Below are 17,478 nucleotides of genomic sequence, written 5' to 3' on the forward strand. Positions count from 1 at the left end.
TTGCGTGCATGGATGGATGTGTACGTATGTTGGATGTTTCATCTCGTCCTCCGAAAGGATTTGACCGAGAAAGCAGAAACTTTCAGGGATTACTCAGGACTTCCTGGAGGTGTGTTTCCTGAAGTTTCGTTTGATTCCATCAAGTTTTGAAAAAAAAACAGAATGTTTCCACCCATCTGGGCATTTTGTTTCTTTTGGGAGAGCGTGGGTGCAATTGGATTAACCTGGGTTATTATTATTTTTGGCCGCGTCTCTCATAGCGAACGTGGCTCCAAGAAGAGAGCTCCACATTGTTGTTGTTGTTGTTGTTGTTCTTCTTCTTCTTCTTCTGAAGACAAAACCTTAAGGACTAGGCTCTTTTACATACAGTATCCGGATCTCCTAAAATACTAAACAGCTGTACACATCTTCACATTGACGGTGCCTTTTGAGAGCGTCTATCATGAACTTTTAAATATATTCGGACATTTGCTTTAAAGTTTCGAAAAGGTCACGTGACTATTTAAATATTATTCCATTTAATGTGTTGTAATTTCGTAAATACACGATTTTCTCGTCATGAACAACGATCGTCCATGACGGGTCTCGCTATTGGCTCCATCAAGGCACGTGACAAAATATCGGAAGTTGTTTTCTTCTTCTTCTTCTTGTTATTCTTCTGGTGAAGACAAAACTTTGAGGACGCGGCTCTTGGACACATTTGTCCTTGTTTCTTTTCGGGAGCGATTGAGGCAGCGGTCTGTTGCCTATACACCACCCGGATCAAGGCACGTGTAAGAAGAACGTGTTGCACGCTTGAAAACAGATCGCCCCTTGTGCGGGTACTCCGCTCTGGTACTAATATTCAAAAAGATAATATCATGACCCCCTCGCCCTCTGGCCGCTCTCGAAGGGAGCAGGTGTTTCCAGTATCGTATGTGCATGTCATGGAGTTATGGTATATTGTCTCTCGGTCGTAAGGAAATGTTGGTTCTGGGACAGACGGTGATTTAAAAGGACGTTGCGCCCTTCCACTCCCACACCTAGCCCCTTCACACACCACACAACCCCGCTGCCATGCACTCAATCCTTTTAAATCATCTATCCCAAAACAAACATTCCCTTTCCTCTGTTTTTTGTCCCCCCCCCTTCCTTCCCTCACCCTTCCCCACACCCGAAATTTTATCACTTTTCATTAATACTCGCGTTTAACCGCAATCAACACAAGTGCTTCATCACCTTAAATGCCTCTGATATATTAATTAATTCCTCCCCATCAGATGTATAATAATTAATTATCACTTTTTCCCACCTCCCACCCTTCCTCACCTCCCGAAAGATATCCCTGATTTCTCCCTCTTCCAACTAACTGAGATGAACATTCATGAAGTTCACCACAAACAAACATCCGGATTCATCGTGTTTTTATGTTGTCACGTGATTTCTTGTTAATTCATTCGTTGTTTGTGCTGTTTGTTTGATGTTTGTCAAGGCCTGACACAGCCTTTCCTCGGACAGAAAGTGTATCTCGCTCTCTTGTTTCTCTCCAGGGTATATTCCAATTTCCAAGGTACCTTGCTTCTATCTCCTCAACACTATCACATGTCCGTTCCTCGCTTCAAAATATCAAATGAAACAAATAAAAAAAATAATATTTTTCACTCCATAATGATTCTCATTTCTAATTCGAATTTCTACTTGAATTTCCTTCTGCTTCTGGTTCTACCCCCCAACCCCTCCCACCCTGCCCCCCCCAATCCTTTTTTCTCCAAACTGAATCTCCATGAAAAATATAAACGCTCCTTCCTTTAAAAGCTGGGTACACCAACCTTACCCCCCTGTACACACAGCACTGTGTTTGGCCGTCCCTTTAACAAGCGATCTTATCTCCCATCCCATGGTATTTATATCCGTTTGTCAAATTTGGGAATTTGGAATCAGAAGAAGCTTCCACCCCACCTCCTCAATGCTTCCCCCTCACCCCACCCTCTCAATCCTTCCCCACACCCCCCCCCCCACACACACACACACACACACAAACCTTCCCCTACACCCCACACAAACACTCTATTTCACTCTCCCCCACCCCTCTCTTCCTCTCTCACCCTCCCCCGACCTCCCTCACCTCTCCCCATCCCTTTTTCATGCCCCTCTCTCTTTTTTCTCTCCCTCCCTCCCTCGTGCTTTTTCGAAAATGTTTTAGAATCCTCTTCTCCGGATTTTTGTTTTGTTCTTAGTCTTGAGTGATGCGTGTTCATGGAGTATTGGTGATGACTATTTCAGAGAGATAGTTGAGGTGGTGGGGGGGGGGGTTATGCGTTGGTGGGTGGAGCTCACGTGGCAATTCCACAAAAAGTGAGGGGTGGGTGTGACTATATCCATAGAAAGCTCCAATGGTGACTCCGTGCCTGATGTAAGCCGCTCTCAAGTCATCTCGAGCCACTCGAAGGATTCCTTGTCCGAGTTTTGCTGGATGGTTCCGATGTACACAGAAAGTTTCAAATTATTTTCCTTGAGCTTGAGAAAGCATGTGATACTTCCCTCGCCCTCATTCTCTCCCTTCCTTCTCTTTCTCCTCCTCTCTCCTCCCCTCCTCTCCCACTCCCCCTCCCGATGTCTCCCTCCCCTCTCCTTCCTTCCCTCTCCTCCCTCACTCTCCCTCCCCCTCCCACTCCTCTGACACAAAGGCTGTCAGCTATTCAAAAGCTGTCTACAGTCGGTGGTTCCAAGACAAGTAAAGTAATGTTGTCCAAACTGCACGTGCAGACCCGAAGACCATTTCCCGTGGACGCAGCACAAGATCGATATCCTCAAAAGCAGGTATGCCTCGATCTTCCAATTTCTTAAACCCACGTGCTACTGATATGTGTCGAGTAAGGTGTGCAAGGTGTTCCTGGTGGAGTCGGTGGTGAAAGATAAAGTTAAGGCTTGCTCTTAACGGGATCCTCTCACCTCCTCTCCCTGTCAAGGCTGCAGTGCCCCAAGGCAGCATCTTGGGCCAGGTCTTGTTCGTCATCTTAATGATCTTTCTGATTTCCAAGAAAATCCTGCCTCCTTGCTGATGATTCCACCCTCTGCCATTGTCATTCCCCATCCTTCAAACAGGCAGCCAGCACCCTCTTCCCTCTCTCTGCACACCTTGATACAATCAGGAGCTCGTTGAACACTTGGAATATGTCTATCAACCCCGACAAATCCCTCACCCTGTCTTTCGCCGAACGGACCGTCTGGCAAACCCTCCCATCTACTTCCTTAAACAAACCACTTTATTGGACAGACCGTGTTTCCAAGATGGCTTTCAAAGCCAGCAGACTTCACATCCTTCGTCGTGCAATCTCTTTCCTTGGCCATTTTTGAACTTTTAACAACCTACAAGGCCTTCATTCGCAGCTACATGGAGTATTGCTGCCCCCCTTTGGGCTGGCACCCCCGCATTACACCTTGCCCTTCTTGATGCCGTGGAAAGCAAAGCCCTCAAAATCATAGTGTCTCCCACGACGAAGCTGAGCGTCTCGGCCGGCTACTTTCACATCGCAGGCAGTTTGGTGTATTCTCGCTCCTCCTTTTTGGTCTTGCACCCTCTGCCCTCTTGGTTCTGCCCCCATATTTCTTCAGGGCACACACGATCTGACGGTAACCCTCTTCTTCATAAACTCTCAAAATTCAGGTTCACTGCTCACCTCCACATATTTGTTCCTCCTTTCTCTCACCTGTGGAACCAACTTCACCAGTCCCGTTCACCACTGCCTCAGGTTATCCCCGTCGATACTCATGATCTTTTCTACCCCCAAATTACCCCGTTCCCAAGTACTCTCTTTTTACAGGTTATTGTGATTTTTTTTGATTTTTTTTTTACCCCTTTCCCTCACCTCTTCTCGTTGATTTGTTCCTTTTCTGTTTCATCCCCATTTTCCCCTTCCCCCTTCTTCCTGTGTTTCGTTCAGCGTGTGTGCAGCCCGTGGACCCTCCACATGTTCCCTCCCTACCCTCACTCTCACTTTCACACTGCCCTTGGTGTTTAACCCTTTCCATGATGCCCCAGGGGGGTCCAGACGAAAAAAATAAATAAATCTGCCGATGGTGTTTGTGAGCGTACTGGGGGATTCCCTCTGGAATTATTTATCCGCGGATATTTGTCTCCCCCTTCGCTTTTAAATTTCGTGCACACGCGTGCTGTTGAGCGACATTAACTCTTACCTTTTAATCGTTCACTACCTGTGCTGTGCAGGCATACCTGGAGTTGGGCGTCTTCGTGATCTATCCTCCCGCCGGTGCACTCGCACCAGGTGTTACCCTCACGGTCACTGTCGATTGCACGTGCAATCATCCTGGCGCGTTCGACGAGGTCCTTCTCATCGCCATTAACGGCTGCGACCCCCAACAATATCCAGACGGAATTCCTTACCACGTGACCGCCGAGGCCTGTTATCCAAGTACCATTGTTTAATTACGCACACTCTCATAATACACCCATTGTGAGCTCATCGCGCTGAAGGTGCTTCTTCTGCACCTGTTTTCACGAGAGTTTGGTCCGTTGTCCGCAGGCATTTCTCACGACTGGGCCTCCATTTTTGAAGAACATCGAATATGCAAGACCGTACTCGCCTACTCGCCATCGGGAGAGCCGGCTACCTGCGAGGGGGGCACCTTCATCGAAGATACGAACCAGTTCATCTTTGATACGGTCCAGGTGGGCAAGACGTCGCAAGCTCGCGTCAAGATCGTCAACCCTGGAAAGGTTACCTGCAATGTGACCTTCCACGTCAAGGTGAGGACCGCCATCATCGCTCGCACCGTTTTGAAGTCAACCTGTCCCCACTGTGTGTTGACCATACCTCACAAACATGTGTGCGTGTAAGTGAACATTGTCAACCTCTCTTGCTCTTCTTCATCTTCCTGAACGAAGTCTTCATCCTCCTCTGTGAACGCATTCAACGTGGAGCCAAACCGGAGCGTCGTGAAAAGCTACGGCCATGTGTACGTGACCGTCACCTTCGCACCTGAAACCGTACAAAGCTATCAAGCTTTTTTCGAGGCGACTGTGGAAGGACAATCCACGTGAGTGCCATCCCACTACACCCCCAGCTTCGAGTTTCTCGTTTGATACTCAGTAGTTGTGCATTGATTAATTATTATTTTTATTATTGTCAAACGATTCAACCATTATCATTGTTGTTAATATTATTGTTATTAATTAAAATATGCTTTGTGACGATGTTGTCATTCTTTTTGTTGTTTATTTTGTAATTGGAATGCCGTGCCGTGGAAGGACCGGTTAAGCTGCTCGATACACCTCAACATGGCGTGCGTTTAAAACATGAGCGTTCTTCCGGATTCTTTGTCGTTAATTAGCCTAATCAGCTCACGAGATCATGACAATCATTTTGGTGACATCACATTCCACATCAGAAAGCTCCAGGAGAACTCCACAAAAAACATGCCTCACACACACACACACACGCACACACACCTCATCCATTGAAAGGAGATAGCTTGAACATATGCAATGACATTTATGCTCTGTCGGTGTTGTTGTTGTTGTTGTTGTTGTTGTTAAAAGGATTTCAGAGAGAAACTCCAACTTGACGTTTGAAATAACGGGTGAAGGCACTTTGCCACATTTGACCATTCTGCGGCCTTTGTTGAAGGATCAGTCTGGCTGGCCCCTCTTCCTTTTCCCTCGCCTCCTTCACGGACGCGTCACCTCTTTGCCTCTGGTCCTGGCAAACAATGGCTTGCTGCCGGCCAAGGTATGTTGTGCCACTTTACGCTACCTATCTTACGCTACCTTTTTTTTTTTCACACGGTACATTTGTACAATGAGCGAGTAGAAATAAATAAATTGGAGCGAGCCACAAAATCACGAGCACTGAACGCAGACCCCCGAGGACCGGACGCAGCCCGCACGCTGTCCGCACTTTTATAAAGTCTCCATTGGAGCCCATTGAAGTGCCCATGGGGCGTGCTAATTGGTCAACACAGCCAGACAAATGTTCATCGAAGGGTATGTCCTTCACCCATCTTTTGACCTTTGTGTGACCTTGCGATCTTGCCGGGTAACACTCATTCCTCATGGTGTCAGGAAATTCCATAAAAGGACAGAGAGACGACGGAGGAGATTCAAGAATGTAAGGAAGGGGATGGGGAGATGGGGCTTAGATACTGACACTTTCATGAATTTTTTTTGTTTTGTTTTCTGTTGGATCGCCCACCGCAGGTGAACCTGGACCTCACGGATAAGACCGGGGCTTTTAAACTCGAACCACATCCTGAAAGGACAAATGCACTGAGAGCAAGCAGTGGCCACGACACGTCCATTGGTAACGTGCACCGTCCACTCCTTTACACCTGTTACGCCCTGTGGTTCATTGAATCGCTTTTTTTTTGTCTCTGATTTGATCTTTTTGTTGTTTTTATTTTTTGTAAGTAATTCATCGAGACAGGTGTTGTTCCAGTGCGAATTCCTCAACACGAGTTTGTTTCTTGCCAATGACCAATATGCAGAAAACATCTTGCAGGTGATCAGAAACGTTTTGCTCATCGTGTCGGACAAATAAAGCCGAGCCTTTTGTTGTCCGGTGTCTCAAACTCTTGGGGAGAGCTTTCACAACTGGACATCTGCAATCACAAAATACAGTTGTTCCTCTTTAAATCCGCGCTCAAATCGCTGTAATCTTTCACTAGTTTAATGTGTTCGTTAACCGTTCTCATCTTTCATTAAATGATTCTTTTTTTTTTTTAAAGCTAAGTCAATTAAAAAGCATATTTAATGAAATAAACTGTCAAATAAAAGCGAATTTAATTAAAATTTTATTAAAACCACGTTTAATTCAATTAAAAGTCAACAAAAAGTTAATCAAATCACTTAAATTACAAGTTAATTCAACTGAGAGGTTCAGTGAAGTTCAAGTTAATGAAAAAGCTTCTTCGATTAAACTTCGAGTGAGCATATTCAATCAGAAAAGCATTATTTATTAATATGATTAAAGCGATTTAAGCACTGATTCCATGATTTAAGGGCTGAAGGGAGGAAGCGATTGGGAAGTTGAGAGGAGCAGGATGGACACACACTAGTGTGTCTTGCACCCTCCTTTATTCCTCCTCCTCGTCCCAACCCTCCCATCTCGCACCCTCCTAACTTCCCCCAGTCTCTCCCCCTCACATCTTCCTGCCCTCTCTCATCTCCCACCACCCATCCCACCCTATCCCATCTTCCTTCTCTGTCCCACCCCTCCAATCTCCCCCACCACCTCTCTGTCCTGCCCCCTCCCATCTTCACCTCCAGCACGCACCATCCCAGCCCCCTCCCCCCTGTCTTTCACCCTCCGAGCCTCTCACCTCTCCCGCATCCTCCCAATGCCTCCTCTGTGTGGACCTCAAACATCCAAGGCATCCTCCCCAAGCTGACAGACCTCTCAATCCAGGCTGCTGCTGACAGCCCGGAGGCCGGACATAATTTGTTCAACAGGATCCTTCCTCCCACAGCATGTCCCTGACTCCTCAGTATCTCTTCCTGGCTGTTGTCTCCTCCGGCTTGATGGACCTGAACCCCGTCCTGGCGATGGAGTCGCACTGCACATCAATAACTATTTTTCACTCTCCTTGTACTCCTCTTACACACCCCAACCCCCAGGAGTACCTGTACATGCGACTCCCCCTTCACTCCCACCTCGTGTTTATCTGTGTTGTACTGTCCTTCAAACAGTGACAACCCCATCGAAAATTCTCTCTCCGACAACATGGACCAACTTTTGGCTCTCTCTTCCTCATATTGTCAACACAATTTCAATTGTCACCATGTAAATTGCCTGGATGTTGGTACCTCTCTTACCAGCACTTCAGAAAAGGTCTTCTGTGACTCCATGGGACTGATTCGATCTGTGAACTTTCAAACCCAGATTTCTCCAAATGGCAAATCCTCCCTTCTGGACTTGGTGATGACGAACTTCCTTGTCAATGCGTCATGTTCTTCCTTTGCTCCAACTGGTTCAGCTGAGCATGAGCTTGTGATAGTCAACATCTCTCCGGCTATTCTCAGAGAGCTGCCTCAACACCGGCGAGTCTGGCAGTTCACTCAGGCAGATTGGCAGGGACTGTCTTCAGGACTGATCTCCAATATCTACTACCCCTGATGTTAACTCAGCCTGGTGAGAAACCTGCTCTCTCTCTCTCTCTCTCTCTCTCTCTCTCTCTCTCTCTCTCTCTCTCTCTCTCTCTCTCTCTCTCTCTCTCTCTCTCTCTCTCTCTCTCTCTCTCTCTCTCTCTCTCTCTCTCTCTCTCTCTCTCTCTCTCTCTCTCTCTCTCTCTCTCTCTCTCTCTCTCTCTCTCTCTCTCTCTCTCTCTCTCTCTCTCTCTCTCTCTCTCTCTCTCTCTCTCTCTCTCTCTCTCTCTCTCTCTCTCTCTCTCTCTCTCTCTCTCTCTCTCTCTCTCTCTCTCTCTCTCTCTCTCTCTCTCTCTCTCTCTCTCTCTCTCTCTCACAGATCCATCCCATCTCATCTTAAATTATCCTGCCCTTCTTCCCGCCCATGGTACACTGAATCCTGTGGTGAGGCAGTTGCTCTGAAACAACTTACCTTCTCTTCCTGGAAGGCAAAACCGAACGAAGGCAATCTCAGTCCATTCCAACAAGTCCGCAGCAATCAGGAGAGATCTATCTATCAGGAGAGACTATCAGGAGAGCCAGAAAACAACATCTGTCCGACTTCAACATTGAACTTTCAAAGTTGTCCCCCTCCTCAAAAACCTGGTGGTGCTTTGTTAAATTTGTCTCTGGTGTATGCTCCCCTTCTGTCTGTCTCTCGTGTCTGTCTCTGGAGTTTTGTTCAAACTTCAAATGGTGCCACAGCCCACTCCACTTGTGAGAAGGCCGAATGCCTCAATTCTGGTTTTGCTTCCAAATATTGTGTCCCCGACCCCTCACTCTCTCCACCCAACAGATCCTGGACTCTGTATCCTTTGTACCTGAGAAGTTTCCTTTTGTATCCATGTTGTCCTTTCCTGCCCCCCCCCTCACACCCATTGTTTGTCCAAGTCCCCCTCGAGCTTGGCCTTCAATTCTGTTGTTGGTGTCCCCCCCCCCCCTCTACTTGCTGTTCCGTTTATCACGTGACGTCCTGATTTGTTCAGTGCACCCGCTCTTTCACACGCCTCGACTATGGAAACAAAAAACATTTTATTTAACTCGCAATTACCTTGAAATTACTTCTGGCGGCGGAACTTCGACATAATTGAAAGTAATTACTTGTAACGATGTAGTTAAAATTAATTACTCGGAATGACATAATTACAATTAAATGTCCTTAAGATCAATAATTTTTAATTCCAAAGTTATTCCAAGTCCTTAATGGTGCACATTGACCCGTTTCAGTAATTCCCTGTTGTGTTCCACTGTCCAGAACAAACTTGGGAGGACGATTACCGTGTCCACTTGGTGCTGCCCCCGGGCGAAAGGTCGTCGCTCGATGTCACCTTCACCGCCGTCGCTGCACAGTCCCGCTGTGAGGCCTTCATGCTTCTTTGTGTCGAGGACAATTCCTACCAAAACATGGTCCTGCAGGTCATTGGTGAAACGTATGAAGAAATGGTAACCCTTGAGAACCTTCCACCTTTACCACCTGAAACCAAAATCCGAAGCATCAGCTCGGAAGCCACTCGCTTGGAAGGTGGGGTCCCTCGAAGATCGCGTGCTGTTGTACATTTCATCAGAATTTGTCGTCGTTTGTCGATGTCTGTCGACTTTAAAGCGAGCCTTCTTGGCTAAGGGTCATCACAGGGTCCACAGAGCATTTGAAGCAGGTTCAACAGGGGGTGGCAGGGTTTCTCAAATGTTTGAATGCTCAACTGCGGCAGGTGCTCTGAAATCCTCGTGCTTTGTCATCCTCACAGTGTCATTTGGTAGGTTTTCATCAACTTCATGATCCAGTTAAATGCCGTGCCAAGTTGGGATGGTGATACAGCTCAAGGTGGAAGAGCGAAATTGCCTTTTTCTCTCTCTCTCTCTCTCTCTCTCTCCTTATCCTTACATCATCATCACTATTATGATGATTTCAGCTTTTGTCCTTACAGATGACTGTTCTGACTCCTTGCAGTTCCCAAGGAAGAACACCTGCATTTTGGGGACTGCCATGTTGGCCAGGCCTACACGAGGAACTTCACCCTCACCAACCATAGTTCGTGCGAATCCGTGCGCTTCGAATGGATCTCGCCCTTGACCTGCCTCAAGTTCTCACCGCAGGTGTGTGGTGCACGGCGCGGTGTCTCAGGGTATTACCTGTCGCTCTGGGTGATGTGGATTTTTATTTTGTTATTTGTTAAACCAGAGGGACAACCACAACAGTGGGTGACAAGGAGAAGGGCTTGAGGCTTTCTTCAAAGCAGGGACACTTTCTTTCTTTTTCACAGATGGGACACTTACTTGCCGGTCTCTCCAAGGACATCCTCGTGACACTGAGGAGCCAAGAGCCGATGACTCTGACCAACCACAGCACCCGCTGCTTGCTTTGGCACATCTCCTTCCCTGACGGTGCACCCCCGCATCCCGGAGGCTGGGACAGTCGCCAGCACCGTGTCCGCTGGTTGGATGTTGAGACCATGGTCGACGAAGAGGAGACTGCGCCCACAAAGACGAAGGTGGCGTACGCACTGCAGCGATCACGTGACGCTCACGCATTCTGATTGGTTAACAAGTGAACGACGCGAGTGGTTTAGGATTCAGACATCATGCGCAGGTTTTAACCAATGTCCGTGAGTCGTGTGTGATGTATTGGTGTGTCACACGTCCAAGGTTTTTTTTCAATATCCTTGTGGAGCCTTCTGAAGGTTTCCGGTACCGCGGGGATGACTTCCGGTGGGTCGTGATCCCTCAAATAACCTCGGAGGGTACAAGACGTGCAAAAGGCTGTGAGTTGTTATGGTCATGGTTGTGTCGGTCAATCACTCTGAGAAAATGGAGGAAATACAATTTGGTCGATGTGGACCATGTTAAATTTTCCCGAACGTGCGGACCTTCTCCAAACGAGCCCGGCTTCCCAAAGCATCACGTGATCATTGGGACGCGCGAGCCCTGGGGAGCTTTGTTGTGATTTTGTGCGTCTGGAGGACATCGTTGTGTGTTTCCACGTCGTCAATCATCACTGTACAACTCCTGAGGCCAGGAGGAGACGGCTCACGTTCACATCGTCTGCAGACCTCGATCATCTGCGGATCCCAAATGAAGGTAAATGTTGTGTTTGCCACGACAAGAAACTACAGCCTCAGAAACACAGTTCGTTACTTTTTTATTTTTATTTTTTGTGCGTAGTCGAGGCTCGTGGAAGAGCTCGTGCAGTGAACGGATCAGGATGTAACAGACAAAAACAGGACGCAAAACACGCATGCATGGGGTGGACAAGATGGATACAGAGGATGTATGAGTTGACAAGATGGATACAGAGGATGTATGAGTTGACAACATGGATACAGAGGATGTATGAGTTGACAACATGGATACAGAGGATGTATGAGTTGACAACATGGATACAGAGGATGTATGAGTTGACAACATGGATACAGAGGATGTATGAGTTGACAACATGGATACAGAGGATGTATGAGTTGACAACATGGATACAGAGGATGTATGAGTTGACAACATGGATACAGAGGATGTATGAGTTGACAACATGGATACAGAGGATGTATGAGTTGACAAGATGGATACAGAGGATGTATGATTTGACAACATGGATACAGAGGATGTATGGGGTTGACAAGATGGATACAGAGGATGTATGAGTTGACAAGATGGATACAGAGGATGTATGAGTTGACAAGATGGATACAGAGGATGTATGAGTTGACAAGATGGATACAGAGGATGTATGAGTTGACAAGATGGATACAGAGGATGTATGGGGTTGACAAGATGGATACAGAGGATGTATGAGTTGACAACATGGATACAGAGGATGTATGAGTTGACAAGATGGATACAGACGATGTATGAGTTGACAAGATCGATACAGAGGATGTATGAGTTGACAAGATGGATACAGAGGATGTATGAGTTGACAACATGGATTCAGAGGATGTATGAGTTGACAAGATGGATACAAAGGATGGATGAGTTGACAAGATGGATACAGAGGATGGATGAGTTGACAAGATGGATACAGAGGATGTATGGGTTGACAAGATGGATACAGAGGATGTATGAGTTGACAAGATGGATACTGAGGATGTATGAGTTGACAAGATGGATACAGAGGATGTATGAGTTGACAAGATGGATCCAGAAGATGTATGAGTTGACAAGATGGATACAGAGGATGGATGAGTTGACAAGATGGATTCAGAGGATGTATGAGTTGACAAGATGGATACAGAGGATGTATGAGTTGACAAGATGGATACAGAGGATGTATGAGTTGACAAGATGGATACAGAGGATGTATGGGTTGACAAGATGGATACAGACGATGTATGAGTTGACAAGATCGATACAGAGGATGTATGATTTGACAACATGGATACAGAGGATGCATGAGTTGACATGATGGATACAGAGGATGTATGAGTTGACATGATGGATACAGAGGATGTATGAGTTGACAAGATGGATACAGAGGATGTATGAGTTGACAAGATGGATACAGAGGATGTATGATTTGACAACATGGATACAGAGGATGCATGAGTTGACATGATGGATACAGAGGATGTATGAGTTGACAAGATGGATACAGAGGATGTATGAGTTGACAAGATGGATACAGAGGATGTATGAGTTGACAAGATGGATACAGAGGATGTATGAGTTGACAACATGGATACAGAGGATGTATGAGTTGACAACATGGATACAGAGGATGTATGAGTTGACAACATGGATACAGAGGATGTATGAGTTGACAACATGGATACAGAGGATGTATGAGTTGACAAGATGGATGTATGAGTTGACAACATGGATACAGAGGATGTATGATTTGACAACATGGATACAGAGGATGTATGAGTTGACAACATGGATACAGAGGATGTATGAGTTGACAACATGGATACAAAGGATGTATGAGTTGACAAGATGGATACAGAGGATGTATGAGTTGACAAGATGGATACAGAGGATGTATGAGTTGACAAGATGGATACAGAGGATGTATGAGTTGACAAGATGGATACAGAGGATGTATGAGTTGACAAGATGGATACAGACGATGTATGAGTTGACAAGATCGATACAGAGGATGTATGAGTTGACAAGATGGATACAGAGGATGTATGAGTTGACAAGATGGATACAGAGGATGTATGAGTTGACAAGATGGATACAGAGGATGTATGAGTTGACAAGATGGATACAGACGATGTATGAATTGACAAGATCGATACAGAGGATGTATGAGTTGACAAGATGGATACAGAGGATGTATGAGTTGACAACATGGATACAGAGGATGTATGAGTTGACAAGATGGATACAGACGATGTATGAGTTGACAAGATCGATACAGAGGATGTATGAGTTGACAAGATCGATACAGACGATGTATGAGTTGACAAGATCGATACAGAGGATGTATGAGTTGACATGATGGATACAGAAGATGTATGAGTTGACAACATGGATACAGAGGATGGATGAGTTGACAACATGGATTCAGAGGATGTATGAGTTGACAACATGGATACAGAGGATGTATGAGTTGACAAGATGGATTCAGAGGATGTATGAGTTGACATGATGGATACAGAGGATGTATGAGTTGACAAGATGGATACAGAGGATGTATGAGTTGACAAGATGGATACAGAGGATGTATGAGTTGACAAGATGGATACAGAGGATGTATGAGTTGACAAGATGGATACAGAGGATGTATGAGTTGACAAGATGGATACAGAGGATGGATGAGTTGACAACATGGATTCAGAGGATGTATGAGTTGACAACATGGATACAGAGGATGTATGAGTTGACAAGATGGATACAGAGGATGTATGAGTTGACAAGATGGATACAGACGATGTATGAGTTGACAAGATCGATACAGAGGATGTATGAGTTGACAAGATGGATACAGAGGATGTATGAGTTGACAAGATGGATACAGAGGATGTATGAGTTGACAAGATGGATACAGACGATGTATGAGTTGACAAGATCGATACAGAGGATGTATGAGTTGACAAGATGGATTCAGAGGATGTATGAGTTGACATGATGGATACAGAGGATGTATGAGTTGACAAGATGGATACAGAGGATGTATGAGTTGACAAGATGGATACAGACGATGTATGAGTTGACAAGATGGATACAGAGGATGTATGAGTTGACAACATGGATACAGAGGATGTATGAGTTGACAAGATGGATACAGAGGATGGATGAGTTGACAACATGGATTCAGAGGATGTATGAGTTGACAACATGGATACAGAGGATGTATGAGTTGACAAGATGGATCCAGAAGATGTATGAGTTGACAAGATGGATACAGAGGATGGATGAGTTGACAACATGGATTCAGAGGATGTATGAGTTGACAAGATGGATACAGAGGATGTATGAGTTGACAAGATGGATACAGAGGATGTATGAGTTGACAAGATGGATTCAGAGGATGTATGAGTTGACAAGATCGATACAGAGGATGTATGAGTTGACAAGATGGATACAGAGGATGTATGAGTTGACAATCTGGATACAGAGGATGTATGAGTTGACAATCTGGATACAGAGGATGTATGAGTTGACAAGATGGATACAGAGGATGTATGAGTTGACAAGATGGATACAGAGGATGTATGAGTTGACAAGATGGATACAGAGGATGTATGAGTTGACAAGATGGATACAGAGGATGTATGAGTTGACAAGATGGATACAGAGGATGGATGAGTTGACAACATGGATTCAGAGGATGTATGAGTTGACAAGATGGATACAGAGGATGGATGAGTTGACAACATGGATTCAGAGGATGTATGAGTTGACAAGATGGATACAGAGGATGTATGAGTTGACAAGATGGATACAGAGGATGTATGAGTTGACAAGATGGATACAGAGGATGTATGAGTTGACAATCTGGATACAGAGGATGTATGAGTTGACAACATGGATACAGAGGATGTATGAGTTGACAAGATGGATCCAGAAGATGTATGAGTTGACAAGATGGATACAGAGGATGTATGAGTTGACAAGATGGATACAGAGGATGTATGAGTTGACAAGATGGATACAGAGGATGTATGAGTTGACAAGATGGATACAGAGGATGTATGAGTTGACAAGATGGATACAGAGGATGTATGAGTTGACAAGATGGATACAGAGGATGTATGAGTTGACAAGATGGATACAGAGGATGTATGAGTTGACAAGATGGATACAGAGGATGGATGAGTTGACAACATGGATTCAGAGGATGTATGAGTTGACAATATGGATACAGAGGATGTATGAGTTGACAAGATGGATACAGACGATGTATGAGTTGACAAGATCGATACAGAGGATGTATGAGTTGACAAGATGGATTCAGAGGATGTATGAGTTGACATGATGGATACAGAAGATGTATGAGTTGACAAGATGGATACAGAGGATGGATGAGTTGACAACATGGATTCAGAGGATGTATGAGTTGACAAGATAGATACAGAGGATGGATGAGTTGACAAGATGGAAAATGAGGATGGATGAGTTGACAACATGGATTCAGAGGATGTATGAGTTGACAACATGGATACAGAGGATGTATGAGTTGACAAGATGGATACAGAGGATGTATGAGTTGACAAGATGGATTCAGAGGATGTATGAGTTGACATGATGGATACAGAGGATGTATGAGTTGACAACATGGATTCAGAGGATGTATGAGTTGACAAGATGGATACAAAGGATGGATGAGTTGACAAGATGGATACAGAGGATGGATGAGTTGACAACATGGATTCAGAGGATGTATGAGTTGACAAGATGGATACAGAGGATGGATGAGTTGACAACATGGATTCAGAGGATGTATGAGTTGACAACATGGATACAGAGGATGTATGAGTTGACAACATGGATTCAGAGGATGTATGAGTTGACAAGATGGATACAGAGGATGGATGAGTTGACAACATGGATTCAGAGGATGTATGAGTTGACAAGATGGATACAGAGGATGTATGAGTTGACAAGATGGATACAGACGATGTATGAGTTGACAAGATCGATACAGAGGATGTATGAGTTGACAAGATGGATTCAGAGGATGTATGAGTTGACATGATGGATACAGAAGATGTATGAGTTGACAAGATGGATACAGAGGATGGATGAGTTGACAACATGGATTCAGAGGATGTATGAGTTGACAAGATGGATTCAGAGGATGTATGAGTTGACAACATGGATACAGAGGATGTATGAGTTGACAACATGGATACAGAGGATGTATGAGTTGACAACATGGATACAGAGGATGGATGAGTTGACAACATGGATTCAGAGGATGTATGAGTTGACAATCTGGATACAGAGGATGTATGAGTTGACAATCTGGATACAGAGGATGTATGAGTTGACAATATGGATACAGAAGATGTATGAGTTGACAATATGGATACAGAGGATGTATGAGTTGACAATATGGATACAGAGGATGTATGAGTTGACAATATGGATACAGAGGATGTATGAGTTGACAATCTGGATACAGAGGATGTATGAGTTGACAATATGGATACAGAAGATATATGAGTTGACAAGATGGATACAGAGGATGTATGAGTTGGCAATATGGATACAGAAGATGTATGAGTAGACAATATGGATGAGTTGACAAGATGGATACAGAGATTGGATGAGTTGACAACATGGATTCAGAGGATGTATGAGTTGACAATATGGATACAGAGGATGTATGAGTTGACAATTGGATACATGAGTTGACAAGATGGATACAGAGGATGTATGAGTTGACAAGATGGATACAGAGGATGGATGAGTTGACAACATGGATGGATACAGAGGATGTATGAGTTGACAGAATATGGATACAGAGGATGTATGAGTTGACAAGATGGACAGAGGATGTATGAGTTGACATGGATACAGAGGATGGATGAGTTGACACAAGATGGATCGATACAGAGGATGTATGAGTTGACAGATGGAGTTATGTATGAGTTGACAGATGGATGGCAGAGGATGTATGAGTTGACAATATGGATACAGAGGATGAGGATGTATGAGTTGACATGTATGAGTTGACAAGATGGATTCAGAGGATGTATGAGTTGACATGATACAGAGGATGTATGAGTTGACAAGATGGATACAGAGGATGTATGAGTTGACAAGATGGATACAGACGATGTATGAGTTGACAAGATCGATACAGAGGATGTATGAGTTGACAAGATGGATACAGAGGATGTATGAGTTGACAACATGGATTCAGAGGATGTATGAGTTGACAACATGGATACAGAGGATGTATGAGTTGACAATCT

The 17,478-nt window shown here is 44.8% G+C and overlaps 1 protein-coding gene across 45 annotated transcripts in view; it reads left to right on the plus strand.

Annotated features, from left to right (window-relative positions):
* The window catches only part of HYDIN (HYDIN axonemal central pair apparatus protein), a 233,387-nt gene that overhangs the window by 184,649 nt on the left and 31,260 nt on the right, over positions 1–17,478 (plus strand). For 43 of the 45 annotated variants that reach the window (XR_015054814.1, XR_015054815.1, XR_015054813.1 and 40 more), the window contains 9 exons: positions 2,667–2,799; positions 4,208–4,412; positions 4,524–4,747; positions 4,886–5,037; positions 5,540–5,729; positions 6,197–6,299; positions 9,375–9,641; positions 10,068–10,213; positions 10,381–10,608. Coding sequence is in view for 41 of the 45 variants with exons in the window: in XM_085868716.1 (XP_085724842.1) it covers positions 2,667–2,799; positions 4,208–4,412; positions 4,524–4,747; positions 4,886–5,037; positions 5,540–5,729; positions 6,197–6,299; positions 9,375–9,641; positions 10,068–10,213; positions 10,381–10,608 (1,648 nt within the window). In the remaining 4 variants the exon portion in view is untranslated. The remainder of the gene's footprint in view (positions 1–2,666; positions 2,800–4,207; positions 4,413–4,523; positions 4,748–4,885; positions 5,038–5,539; positions 5,730–6,196; positions 6,300–9,374; positions 9,642–10,067; positions 10,214–10,380; positions 10,609–17,478) is intronic. The other 2 variants (XM_085868708.1, XM_085868712.1) reach the window with 2 other exon arrangements.

The sequence above is a fragment of the Eptatretus burgeri genome, unplaced genomic scaffold (assembly GCF_056783735.1).
Source record: "Eptatretus burgeri isolate ZD-2024b unplaced genomic scaffold, Ebu_testis_v1 Ebu_testis_scaffold_3171, whole genome shotgun sequence".
Taxonomy (NCBI): domain Eukaryota; kingdom Metazoa; phylum Chordata; class Myxini; order Myxiniformes; family Myxinidae; genus Eptatretus; species Eptatretus burgeri.